The sequence below is a fragment of the Setaria viridis genome, chromosome 5 (assembly GCF_005286985.2).
Source record: "Setaria viridis chromosome 5, Setaria_viridis_v4.0, whole genome shotgun sequence".
NCBI lineage: Eukaryota > Viridiplantae > Streptophyta > Magnoliopsida > Poales > Poaceae > Setaria > Setaria viridis.
The window spans coordinates 40,400,497-40,412,698 of NC_048267.2; the positions used below are offsets into that span (position 1 = coordinate 40,400,497).

At 45.8% G+C, this 12,202-nt stretch overlaps 2 protein-coding genes and 1 non-coding gene across 3 annotated transcripts; 2 read left to right on the forward strand and 1 right to left on the reverse strand.

The window, feature by feature from the left end:
* Positions 1–92: 92 nt before the first annotated feature.
* LOC117856714 (protein ESMERALDA 1) lies at positions 93–5,742 on the reverse strand. Its single transcript, XM_034739087.2, has 10 exons — positions 4,997–5,742; positions 3,711–3,780; positions 2,754–2,821; positions 2,556–2,644; positions 2,085–2,282; positions 1,766–1,970; positions 1,366–1,533; positions 1,068–1,235; positions 799–989; positions 93–685 (listed from the first exon to the last, which is right to left on the reverse strand). Exons 1-10 carry the CDS (start codon positions 5,582–5,584, stop codon positions 523–525), a joined length of 1,908 nt encoding a protein of 635 aa, XP_034594978.1. The 5' UTR covers positions 5,585–5,742; the 3' UTR covers positions 93–522.
* A 1,783-nt stretch (positions 5,743–7,525) lies between these two features.
* Positions 7,526–7,598, forward strand: TRNAK-CUU (transfer RNA lysine (anticodon CUU)). Its single transcript has one exon. It is a non-coding gene; the product is annotated as a tRNA-Lys (tRNA).
* A 1,260-nt stretch (positions 7,599–8,858) lies between these two features.
* LOC117855134 (uncharacterized) lies at positions 8,859–11,464 on the forward strand. The gene is made up of 2 exons (XM_034737414.2): positions 8,859–10,581; positions 10,727–11,464. Exon 1 carries the CDS (start codon positions 9,105–9,107, stop codon positions 10,335–10,337), a length of 1,233 nt encoding a protein of 410 aa, XP_034593305.1. The 5' UTR covers positions 8,859–9,104; the 3' UTR covers positions 10,338–10,581; positions 10,727–11,464.
* Positions 11,465–12,202: the final 738 nt, after the last annotated feature.

Consider the following 12,202-nt stretch of genomic DNA (forward strand, 5'->3'; position numbering starts at 1 on the left):
GTTTCCATCTTTGAACTGGTAGTAATTGCTTTGTGTCCAAGTAAGTTGCCACAAATAATACAGTAAAAAGGTTACAGCAAAGAGACGAGAGCTGAATTCTGAGAAATGGTTGATAAACTTAACCAAATGAAAATGTCATCTTTGCTACAAAATTGTGTGTGAAAATTGCTTCCCAGCTAAGCAATGTACAAGGGAACTACTACTACACTGAGTGGATTAGCACTAAGTTGTTAACGTAGCCCTAGATATTGTTACATACATCTACTGTAGACATGAATCAGTGTATTGTTAGCACCAGGGGTCAGATGAAAAGAATTTGATGTATCTCAGTTGCTCCAGGCTATACAAGCAGCACCCAACCTGGGGAGGATGGAATGGACGAGCAACAGTTCAGTAGGGATGCTTGGAGGATATGGAACATCTCACCACCAGACAGCATGCAAAGAATAAGGAATCAAGGATGCCATGACACCGAGAACGAATTGGGGTCAGTCGATCATGTCAAGATACAACTATTAGATGTTATCTGGACTGGATGGATTTGGAGTGTTCTGATTTGTTTGAACGACACATGCAATCAGGGCATGGAAAGGTGTATACTGATTCATTTGCTCTTTTTATCTCAATACCCTTGGCGTCGCTATGTGCTCTCATATTGAATAACTGGCGTTTCAGGGACTTCCACCTGCACAAAACCAAAGCATAATTTGAACAAGATGAAATATATATGTTTAAAAGTGAAGAATGTAGAAGAAAAAGGCAATCAAACATGTCTAATAAATGACAGCAATGGCGTACCCAATACGTGGACTGTCAAATAGTATGGCCAATCTTCTTTTATCGGGCTTAATTGTCTTGGCATGGCCACCATACAAGTATCTCCTATGGCCAATAAGAAAATGAGGAAAATTACCACCTTGGGTAGTCACGAAAACCTCACTATGAACACAAACACTGTAGTCAATAGCTGCCATCCTTGAGGAGAAGTTCTGCAGACATGAGTTGTCTTAAAGATTAGATACTTAAAAGGACAGTAAAGAAAAAAAAAATACAACCATCCTACATACCTTGAATGGAGAAAGTTCTTCATCCGATGCCAAAGTTTCTTTTGTCTGTAGGAGAGGGAACATTTCAAGTAGAGGAGCCATGTTCTTTTCTGCTTTATATATCCTTCCAGAAGCCAAATAGATCGCGGTATTATTGCTGAAACCCATTCCACGCAGCATTAATCCAACCTAAGAATCAGCATAAGCGTGTAATGAGTCAGGACATAATTATTCAGCAACGACTGTTGTATTTGCTCAACGATGAAATTCCTGAAGCTTCTTGCCAAGCAGAAAAACCATCTTTTAAATACAGACATACCTCCAAAGGTGTCAGTGGACATTTCCCATTCATCCTGATTGCTCCAGGCCTTATTACACGGCCTGGCCTAGTAAACTTCCCTCTCCAACCTTTTTCCCTGGCTGCATCCAATTCCTTCTTTTCATTGTCACCGCCATCAAATACGCAACAAGAGAAGGCAACCATATCCTGAAAAGGAATGATCAATGGCTCAGAATTCTCCTGTCTAATCACCATAGGCATAGCATCAGAAGAGGAAAGCAAACAGAAAAGTTAACTTGTGTTTTTTTCCTGTACTTCGGATAAACCAGGGGTCTAGGACCTAGCAGTATCTGAAACATCCTGGTGGTTCTTCACCACTCTTGGGATGTTTTGTTGTTTGAGGAATAAACTGAGGATAAATATTGGGTAGAAAACTAACCTCTTCAAAGCGGAGATGCACTGCTACGTACTTCCCATTGTTTTCGGCACTTTTTTCTCTCATTCGAGAAACTAAAGTGTTAGATAGAGCTGTGATTGATTTAGAAAATTTTAAGGCTTCAAAATTTGCTAGACATCTCAGACGTTGAACAGCCGGAGGGGCATCAAACGACAGCCGATTCGCAAAAGGCGATATCCTTATGAGCCTGAAATCCGTAGACAAGTTCAAAGTTCATAAGTAAACAATAACTATTACTTAGAAATATCACAAAACATCAGACGTTCTTAAGAACTGCAACTCAGCATTGACTTGAACCCACCTTTCTTCAATCAACTTAGGGAGAACAGCATCTTCATAGAACTGGATAGGAGACCAAGCCTTTATCTTGAAATTAAATGCATTACTCAAATTGTGACCAAACCGCTCCATTATGAACTCAGGCACCTTGTTAACCACCCGGACATCATTTTTTAAATGTTGGATAAAGTGATCTTCATCATAAATATCACCAAACTTGCTGTGTAAAAAACATAGATGTAAGTAGCTAACTTGTGCTGTAGTAAGCAAAAAAAAAGTGCCATTAATTAGATATTTTAATCATTTTAACTGTTAACAGGTTTTAATGCACTGAAATTATGACCATTTCGGGGAGAAAAAAGATACAGGACGTGACAATAAGTACATAGACCTGTCTGATGATAAACTCAAGACTAACCAAAGGTCTTGATGCAATGAAGAATACATAGAGTTAATAAAAGGACACATAAAAAATTGAGCGAGTGTGAGAGACCTAGGATCCATCCAGATGCTGTGATAGTGGAAGTTTGGGATTACAAGAGTTGCATTCAGAAAACCGGCAACAGCAACTGCATTGCAAATCTGCAAAATAAATTTTAAGTTCAAAAACAGTAGAAAGGAATTCAGCAAACATTACATCGTGAACCACACAGAGTGGTAGTAGTAATAAAGAACCACTAATGAAAGATACCGATGTTCGTTGTTGATTCAAACCACCATTTGCCTCAACATAAATGTAGCCATTTGATTCAGGCAAACCTACCATGATTAATAAAAAAATGATTAGATACTTCCCTCAAGATAAAAATGCATTACACAAAAATGACATCCTAAAGTACACAAAGTAGAGTGATAAGTAAAGGCAGAGTAAAAATGTCAAACACACAAACTACAATAAATTGCAAAACAAAGGTTCATATGCATCTATCACCAGCTCATTGGCATTATGAGTACTTAGCCCTAAAATGATTTCTTATAAGCAAAATGCTCAAGACCTGAGCAAGTGCAACATCAGATCTCAGCACCAGCCAGGTCTGGAAATGCAAGGCCTTGCTCTTTAGGTCACCCAAAGCCCATAAGAGCACTATAATATTGATGAAAATATAAAATTTTATATAATATTTGATAGTTCTACTTTTTAATAAGAAATACAATTAAACATGTAAAAGATTATATATCATTCACTATATTGAGGCCAATCCAAGCTCAAGGTTAAAGACTAGGAAACTAAAGCCTGAGCATCGGGCCATTCATAAACTGGAATGCCCATGTCTATTTGTAATACAGAAGCCAGGGCTAAGAATGTTCCCATTTTTGTGAAGAGAAATTATACAAGCCAATAAAGCCAGCAACTTGTTCGAGAAAAATAAAGCCAGCAACTAAGCCAATAAAAGGTGCCATATGCCGCCCTTTGGCACACATAAGATCTGTCAAATTGGGTCATCATGAAATAAAATGACCAAGTACCCCAAACCAGAAAACACTGAAATGGTTCCTATGGGGAATGGAACAAGTTAGGTTCTTTCAAAATCGAAGCCATACTAGGACTAAACTACCATTTGAAATTACAAATATCAACAACCAGTTGCAACTTTTGAAATTCATTAATCATGACTTGCAAGATGGAAAAAAAATACAAATGGCATACCATCGGTATTATTGCTTATGCAAGGTCTCCAAATACCACCTCTGTAAGCATGCCGCCATACGGTTGCTAGCTACAAAAGTAAGAAATGACACCATGAATGAACCACATATACAAAATATGTATAACTGAACTTAAGACGGAGCCATGCAAATAGGGGCAGGATAAGTTGAAATGGAAAGTTTCAAAAAATAGAACAAAACAACAAATTTTTACCGCATTGAATATGATTATGTAATTCTAATATATTACATTGTCATACCTGATATGCAATGAAAACAAATCCAGCAGACAGTAAATACCAGTACCCAAATCTAAACTATTCCACAAGGGCACAATACATTTTACACACTTTCTGTAAAGATAGCACATATGTCACCTTACCGAGAGAGTTAGGCGCAAAGGTATTGATATAACTGACAGGGCAGATGCATATATTGTTACCTGCTATAGACTTGGGCCATTTACCTTAGCTATGGGAAAGTAGTGTCTATGTCTATCACGGGGTTATCCTAAAATACCATGTTGAGAAGGCTATTCAATTTACAAACAGTTTCATGCATTTGAATAGTTTTCTCAAAATATTTGTTCTGTTTTCAAGTATAATGAAGTAGGCAATTCATTTAGAAAAAGGTTATGCATTGAATGCGTTACAGCTGGGGAAAAAAGGGTGCATTAATAAAATACAAATGAGATGTACTGCATAAACTCCACTAAGCAACATGTAAACATGAAAACCTACACATCTTATGACTTGATGAACAGACACACAAGTTGATCTGACAAAATTCCCAAAATCCAACATTCTGATTCTGGCCAAGCCAACCATTGTCTGCCGATTGAATAATATTCCATGACCCCCCACAAGCTGAAGCAGGTATCAACTGGTGAAACACCAACAGTTGCTCCAGTCATTCGGTACACACATGCGCAAACTAGCTTAAGAAATATAAAATCGGTACTCCACACATATTTCTATGAGTTTACTGCCACTCTCCAACAACTAGAAGATAACTTAACCCAAAACTTCGACCAAATCAGCCGTCACTAAAATAAACTGATCATGTAGCAACCACTATCCACAAGCACACAGTTCACTGTCTCTGCTCGATCAACTGACATGCTGAATCTTAGTTGGCATCAGATGATCCAAGTACGGCACACCAGAACTAAGGAAACCAGAGCACCGTTAAACCCACTAATCACCCAAAACGACCAGATACTTCCGTCACAAACACAATTCCCAGTCCAACAGACTGGGCCGCAGATGAGCAGGAGGAGCCACTTACCGCGTCGGTGGCGTTATCGGCGTCCATGTCGGCGCGGAGGCGGGCGTAGAGCTGCGGGCTGCGGTACATCGACCCGGGCGCGGGGCGCGAGATGATGCGGGGCACGCTGTCGAGCGAGATGGAGCCCATGTAGAGCAGCATCGCCGCCACGTACAGCAGCGGCGCGAAGAGGAACACCGCCTGCCGCCGCAGCAGCGCCGCGAGCGCCGCCCGCGCCGCCCTCCGCGCGACGCCCGCGCCGGCCCTCGCGGACCACCCACCCTTCGCCCCAGAGCCCCTCCTCCCCCACGCCCGCCGCGGCGACGAAGGCGGCGACGGCACGGCCGCCCCGCCCCCCGAGCTGCTGCCCAGCCGGCTGTACGCGTGGTTCTGCATCGAAGCCCCCGGGCCCGGGACCTCCTGGTACGAGTAGCCGCGCGCCGCCCGGGCTCGGAGCTGCCGTCCAGAGTTCGAGTCGGGGCTTCTCCCGCGTGATCGCCTTCCGCGGCGGCGTGGAGCGCGAGAAACCAAGGGAACGGGGCAGCTGGCGGCGGCGGCGGCGGCGGGACGGTGGCGCTGCGCTTGTGCGGAGGGAGGGCGGGGGCGCATGTGCGCGGCGCGTGACCGCGTCCGCGTGCGCCGTGCGGGCTCGGGAGTCGGGGCTCGACTCGACCGCTCTCGCCTCTCGGGTGGACGGACCGTGGGGTGGCTCAGTGCTGGCTAGTCTAGTGTGTGCCCCGGTGCGGGTGGTGGTGGTGGTGGTTTCGGTGCGTCGGATTCGAGAAATTTTGTGCTTTTGAGGCGTGGGTTCGGTCGCGCGCCCTGGCGCTGACCGGGGATTTGGCCTTTTGGTCTGTTGGTTTGGGGTGGGGGCGTGGGGCGACGCACCCGCACGGGATGGAATGATGTGGACTCGGATTTGGAAGGGTTTAGCGTTCGGGTGGTGATCACGCGTGGGTCGGTGGTGGACAGTTGGGTTTGGGAGTAGATGCGCCGCGATCACGCTCGCCGCCTGTGAGCGTGCGTGATGGGAACACGGTGGTCTCACGGTCATAGTCTGTCAATGTCCCATTATCTGTAATCTGAATAAAATTTATATCGCATCAAATATTCGGAGGTTAATTAGAAGGACTAAACATGAGCTAATTATAAAACTAATTACACAGATGGAGGCTAATTCACGATATGAATCTATTAAGCTTAATTAATCTATCATTAGCACATGTTTACTGTAGCATCACATTATCAAATCATGGACTAATTGGACTTAATAGATTGGTCTCGCAAATTAATCTCCATCTGTACAATTGATTTTGTAATTAGTCTATATTTAATACTCATAATTAGTATCTAAATATTCGATGTGACAGGAATTTTAGAAAGGACTAAAGAAACAGACACCCCTTAATCACATAAATGCTGAATGAGATGGGTGGCATGTGAGAAGCGGCATAGAAGTTGGAACTCGGAAGGTTTCGTCAATGGCTCGGCAATCGCCATGCGCGACTATTCGTCGATGACTTGATGGCGACAGGTTGATCACGTTGCCACATGTGATTACAGGTGCTCCGTACTAATCTTTTGCATGTCGCGAATCTGTGTGGCGTACTGACGTCGTGTAGAAATATTCGATGCGGCATATGGACTGTACTTCAACACGGGTATAAGGATCTGACGTGTCATGTTGGTTTCGGAAGTCAAATGGCACGTGTAGTGTGCAAGTTGCAATGCCAGAGGCAGGCAGGCAGCCAAAAGGCACGCCTTTTCCTTCGTTCCGAAGCCGTGGAGAAAACTTCAGGCAGGCTCTTGGATTGATCCCTTTCCTCGTGTCAAAGTTCTCCCGGCTGCGCTAGTTTGTCCTGACTAGCATCAAATTCTTTCCGGAATATAATTTTTGTGTACAAGGGTGAAGCAAATAGAAATCTTTTCTGTTCTTCCTCTTTTCCAGTGTCGCCACTATTATTGTACGGTTCTTTGCGATTGGTATTCGGCTCAACGTTTTCAAGCTTTCCTTGTCCGCTGGTAAACTAAGGTCCCGTTTGGTTGGCTGAATCAGTTCCGATTTTTCTTTGAATCATTAGAAATGCTTCTAGTGTCTTTGCTTTTTTCTACTATAGATAGAATCACCATCCAGATAGTTTCTCGTGATTCCGATTCTTGTTGTCCTACCTCCCATCTAATCTATAAACATTTCTATTGGTCCTTTTTAAGCGCAACAAGTTAAAATGGATCGCATTTTAAACGTTCTTCACTAAAAAAAAATCAATATTTTTAAAAATATATCAATTTCTATAATTTTTTCATGTAAATATATTGTTTTGAACTGCCTTTCAAGAATCCGAATCTAGCCGGTTAGCCAAACGATTCTACGAAAGTAATTTTGATTCGTACGAGAAATGTTTTCAAAGAAAATCTGGATCCGAAATGTTTTTATGAGAATTTGTATCCCCAAGCATTACAGAGCCCATTCATTTTCGTTCTTTTCAGATGAGCTGGTCAAAGATTTATTTATATGACGTTAAATTTTAAATTTAGGCCAAAAAATCAGAAGCCCGTCTAGCTCAGTCGGTAGAGCGCAAGGCTCTTAACCTTGTGGTCGTGGGTTCGAGCCCCACGGTGGGCGATGACATTGTTATTCCTTTTTTTTTAATAGCTGATTGTATGTACCTGGTAAGCTACTGATTACATGATAGCGACAAATGGTTGTTATCAAAGTTTAGTGGAACACGTAAGCCCAACTTTTAGAAAAGGCAGTCAGCTATCAGCCGAGAGATACACGTGTATCTATCGAAACAGATTAAGCGCACTCTGCCTGTCATGCCAAGTCGCCAACGGGCAGATGTTTCTAGTAGCACGTTTTATCTATTGCAATGCAAACCCGTGTGCCGCCAGTCTACGCAGACACTCAGACTGTCGACGGACGACAGGTAAAGGTAGGCCACTAGGTCTAGATTCTCCGATGCGTGAGATGACGAGGGTGAAGGAGCTGGAGTGCTGGACGATGAATGGCACAGGAGCGCAAGCGCACTCCTGTTATTGGTACGGACTGGGCCTGCTTTGATAGATTGCCTCACTTTGGTCGGGCGTCCCGGGTCCATGCGATGTGCTACTCTTGATGAATCACCGTCATTGGCGATTGGCGTGATTGGAGTTTCGGAGATGCCGGCATGCCGGTGTCCTCTCCATTGTGTAGCAGTAGGCAGTAGCACAGCCGCACAGCTTTGCACTTGCACCTGCAAAAACTGCCAGAGGCACTGCCGACATCTGCTATGCAGTTTTCTGTAACCACGCGCTAACTAGGTAATAAAGTCAGTGACAGACTGACAGTGACCGATTTCACTACTTAGCAACGATCAACTGAACTGAACTGGCAGTGCGGCACCGACAGGCGACACAGGATGGTGAACTGGTGCCTGGTGTAACTGAAACGAAGCGGGATCTTGGCAAGGACAGGCAAGAATGCATGGCATCTGGGCACCTGCAAAGCCGGCGCGGGAAAGAGATCTCCTGTGGTATGGCTCGTCTCGTACTCTCGTAGTCTCGTGTACTGAGCGAGGAGGTAAGGTACAAGCTTGGGCCACAATTCCAAATGAAAGCAACTCGTCGCACCATACAAAGTACAATCCAAGCGCGAAACTCTGAACTTCCCGTCAAGTTTTCCTTCTTCGGCCAACGGCGATTGGCATTAGGCATTAGCGCGTCTGCCGGCGACTGTCTCGTCGTGGAATTCGTGACGCCAGTTCGTAGCCGGTGAATGAAACACCGACCCGCTCGGGGCAGGACGCCAAGGCACAGGCCAGAATGTAATCAATTCATTGGCTGGGCTAGTGGGCCTTTGCCTTTCTCCTCTAAGTAATTCAAGGTGCTGAGGTGGCCCAGCATGGCCCGTGTCTCTTCGGGCCCTGTCTCTTCTCCCCCTTCTCCTTTCTTCCTCCCGACGCAGACCGAGCGACAATGCGGCGTGGGGCGCCTGGCTGTCGGAGCTCTTGGACTCGGGGAGATGGGGATGATCTCGCCCTCCGGCGGTAGGTAGGGAGGCCGTCCTACCTTCCCTTATTGGTAGGTCTGCCACTGCGAGAAACAGGCCAGACCCCGGAAACGGAAAGCTGAAGGTTTCACGCGGACTCCGATGGCGGTGACCACGGCCGCGGCCGTGCGCCGGCTCTGCGCCACAGGACAGGTGCGGTCCGCCCTAGCGGTGCTCGCCCGCGGGGCGAAGTCCGGCGACGCGGCGCTGGACGTGGCCGCGTGCACCGCGCTAGTCCACGGCTGCTGCCGGAGCGGCGACGTGGCGGAGGCCCGGAGGGTGTTCGACGTAATGCCGCGCCTGGGCGTGGCCCCTAACGAGGTTACGTACACCGCGCTGATCCACGGCTACTTCGTTCACGGGCACAGAGAGATGGGTCTCGCCTTTTTTGAGGAGATGAGGAGGGGCGGGGTCGAGCCGAACCTCTACACCTACAACTGCTTGGTTGGGGAATGGTGCAGAACGGGGGAGTTCGAGTGCGCTCGTCTCCTGTTCGATGAAATGCCCGTGAAGGGCGTCGTGCGCAATGTTGTCAGCTACAACATCCTCATTGCGGGGCTATGCAGGCACGGCAAGCTGAAGGATGCAGTTCAGCTGCTGGAAGTGATGAGAAGGGAGGGCATCCGTCCAAGCATGGTGACATTCAACCTTCTTGTTGATGGTTATGGAAAAGCTGGGAAAATGTCCAATGCCTTGCATTTCTTCAACCAGATGAAGGCGTCAGGGTTCCCACCTACTGCAGTGACATACAACACGCTCATTGCTGGGTTCTGTCGTGTTAGAGATATGGCCCGGGCGATCAGAGCTTTCGCGGACATGAAGGAGCGTAATTTGGCTCCAACAAAAGTGACATACACCATACTCATTGATGCATTTGCTAAGGAAAATGAAATGACCAGGGCATTCGAGATGCTTTCAGAGTTGGAGAAGACTGGTCTGGAGGTGGATGTGCAGAGTTATGGTGTTCTCCTGCATGCACTCTGCATGGAAGGGAGGATGGTGGAAGCCAGGAAGCTGTTTCAGTCAATGGACTCGAAAGGTGTCAAGCCAAATAATGTGATCTATGACATGATGATCTATGGGTATGGGCGCGAAGGTAGCTCATATAAGGCTCTGAGGCTGATCATGGAAATGAGGAGGATTGGGTTGGTCCCAAATGTTGCTAGCTATTGCCTGACGATTCGTCTTCTCTGCAATGAAGGAAAGTGCCAGGAGGCGGAGACCTTGATTGATGACGTGGTGTGTGCTGGTCTACAAACAAGTGAATCCATCCACAGAGTATTATTGGACGTTAAAGCAAGATTGGATGATTCTACAGATGTCCCTTTTACTTAAAGTAGTCAAGCACGTTGTTTCTGTTATCTGCCAGGTCATATGTTACTATAGTTATCATGCCAGTGGGAAGATGGTATGCAAAGGAGCAACCCAACATAGGGAAGCTGAACTGAAATCTGTCTTGTAGCAACATTTTAGTCCTTTATTGAACATCCCTTCAAGACTAGCCAGAGTGGTTGGCTCCTATTTGCACATCAGTGAAGATAAAGATCCACGTGCTGAAACGTTTTCCTGCCAGAGGAAGGTCAGTATTCTTTCTTTCTTTTAAAAAGTCAGTATTATTCATGTACTACCAATTGATTTGTTCTGGAGGTACCAAGTTTGCCAAGTCGGTTCTGTCAAAAGAAAAGTTTGTCATGTCTGATTTTTTATTTTCCCTTGTTAATCAGAGGTCAACCTTGGATATGCTGGATGAGTTCCTCAAGGCTCAAGTCTGATTTTTCCATTGTCCATCAGAGGTCAACCATGAATATGCTAGATGAGTTCCTGCTTATACGCAATGATTGGTTGCCAGCCACATTTTGGTTTTTGTTAACTGCATGTCATTTTCTCATGACAAAAACAATAACAACTATTTCCTGTTCATACAGTATTTCACCTGAACGAGATTCCTGTACATGTGCTTGACTAGAATAGCCTTTCAGATTGCTCTGTTGTGATACCTGTTTGGTGTTTGCTCAAAAGGATCTTTGTCTATCAAATCAAGTCTTAGAGCAGCGGCATATCTAGCAGAAGATTATTGTACTGTTCTTTAAAAACATTTGTGTTACTTCAAGCAAATGTAACATGAGGTTGTTTTTTGTCCGTGACAGCTAAACGCTCTGCAGACTGCAGGACTGCAGTTGCCAGTTGCTGAATGCTCTGCATTCTTCATTTGGATGCAGAAAGGAGAGTCGACTCCACCACGTCTGTCATTCTGCCCCCGCCATGACGTAACGATCTCATCAGTGGCGTACCAAATCACAGTGTATTTTTGCATTTCCCTCAAATCTGCGCACTGATCGAAGTTTCTGACTTCTGAGTTCTGAGGTTCACGGAAGTCGTTGATGAACCAGATCGATGGATACAGTATCATGTAAATTGTAAAAGTTCATTCTTGAAAATTTTGGTTGTAGTATGATCCTTCATCACGGTTTACCATGCCAATGTTGATGGTTAATTGGTTATGTATAAAGATCGTGAGTCGTGACGAGACCCCGCTGTATTCCAGAGAAGCTGCTGCTGTGCGGTTTCAGCCGAAGCCGACGACCGCGGGACGCTGCCGCCCACCCTGGATCGAGATCGGACGGCGCAGGAGAACCGGAAAGGGATCAGGACGGCTGGATGCCGCGGGCCCAGTTCGTTCCGCCGCACCACCGCACACACGAGGGGGAGCCGTTAGGGGTTCAAACTCCGGGCCCGCAACGGTAACCGGGCGGCGTTAGCGAGCGCAACAAACCGCTGGTTTCCGTGATACAGGCTGGCCGGGCAACCGACGCCGCCGTCAGCCCCCCCGTCACACGGCCGTGGCGTCCGTCATACGTTTCGTTCCGTCTCCGAGCCGCTTTGCTCCCGTTTATCTATTCCACCCCCTTGATCCCAAAAAATTACATAAAAGGACACCGCAAACGGATGCTGCAGATGAAATATATCTGGCGTCCCTTTGCATGATTTTAGGCACGGAGTTATATATGATTGCACGTTTTAAACGCTCGAGTTTGTTTCCATAAAAACCCTCGAGCTCTAGTGAAAGAGACTCTGGTGATTTTTTTTACCACAGTTATTATGATGTTTTAGTTGGACACACATGCCTCTTTGCCCCTTTCATTGCCGTAATGGATTAGTAAATAGCGTCATACTTCAGGGGTCGATTCAGAAAAGAAGGC

What these genes read in the sequence shown, in the direction of transcription:
- LOC117856714 (XM_034739087.2), bottom strand. Translation starts at nt 5,584, where the DNA reads ATGCGCCCCCGCCCTCCCTCCGCACAAGCGCAGCGCCACCGTCCCGCC. An exon ending in CCTAAGTTGATTGAAGAAAG is followed by an intron (nt 1,971 to 2,084) that starts GTGGGTTCAAGT and finishes TACGGATTTCAG; the next exon opens with GCTCATAAGGATATCGCCTT. An exon ending in TTTGACAGTCCACGTATTGG is followed by an intron (nt 686 to 798) that starts GTACGCCATTGC and finishes GGTTTTGTGCAG; the next exon opens with GTGGAAGTCCCTGAAACGCC.
- LOC117855134 (XM_034737414.2), top strand. Translation starts at nt 9,105, where the DNA reads ATGGCGGTGACCACGGCCGCGGCCGTGCGCCGGCTCTGCGCCACAGGA.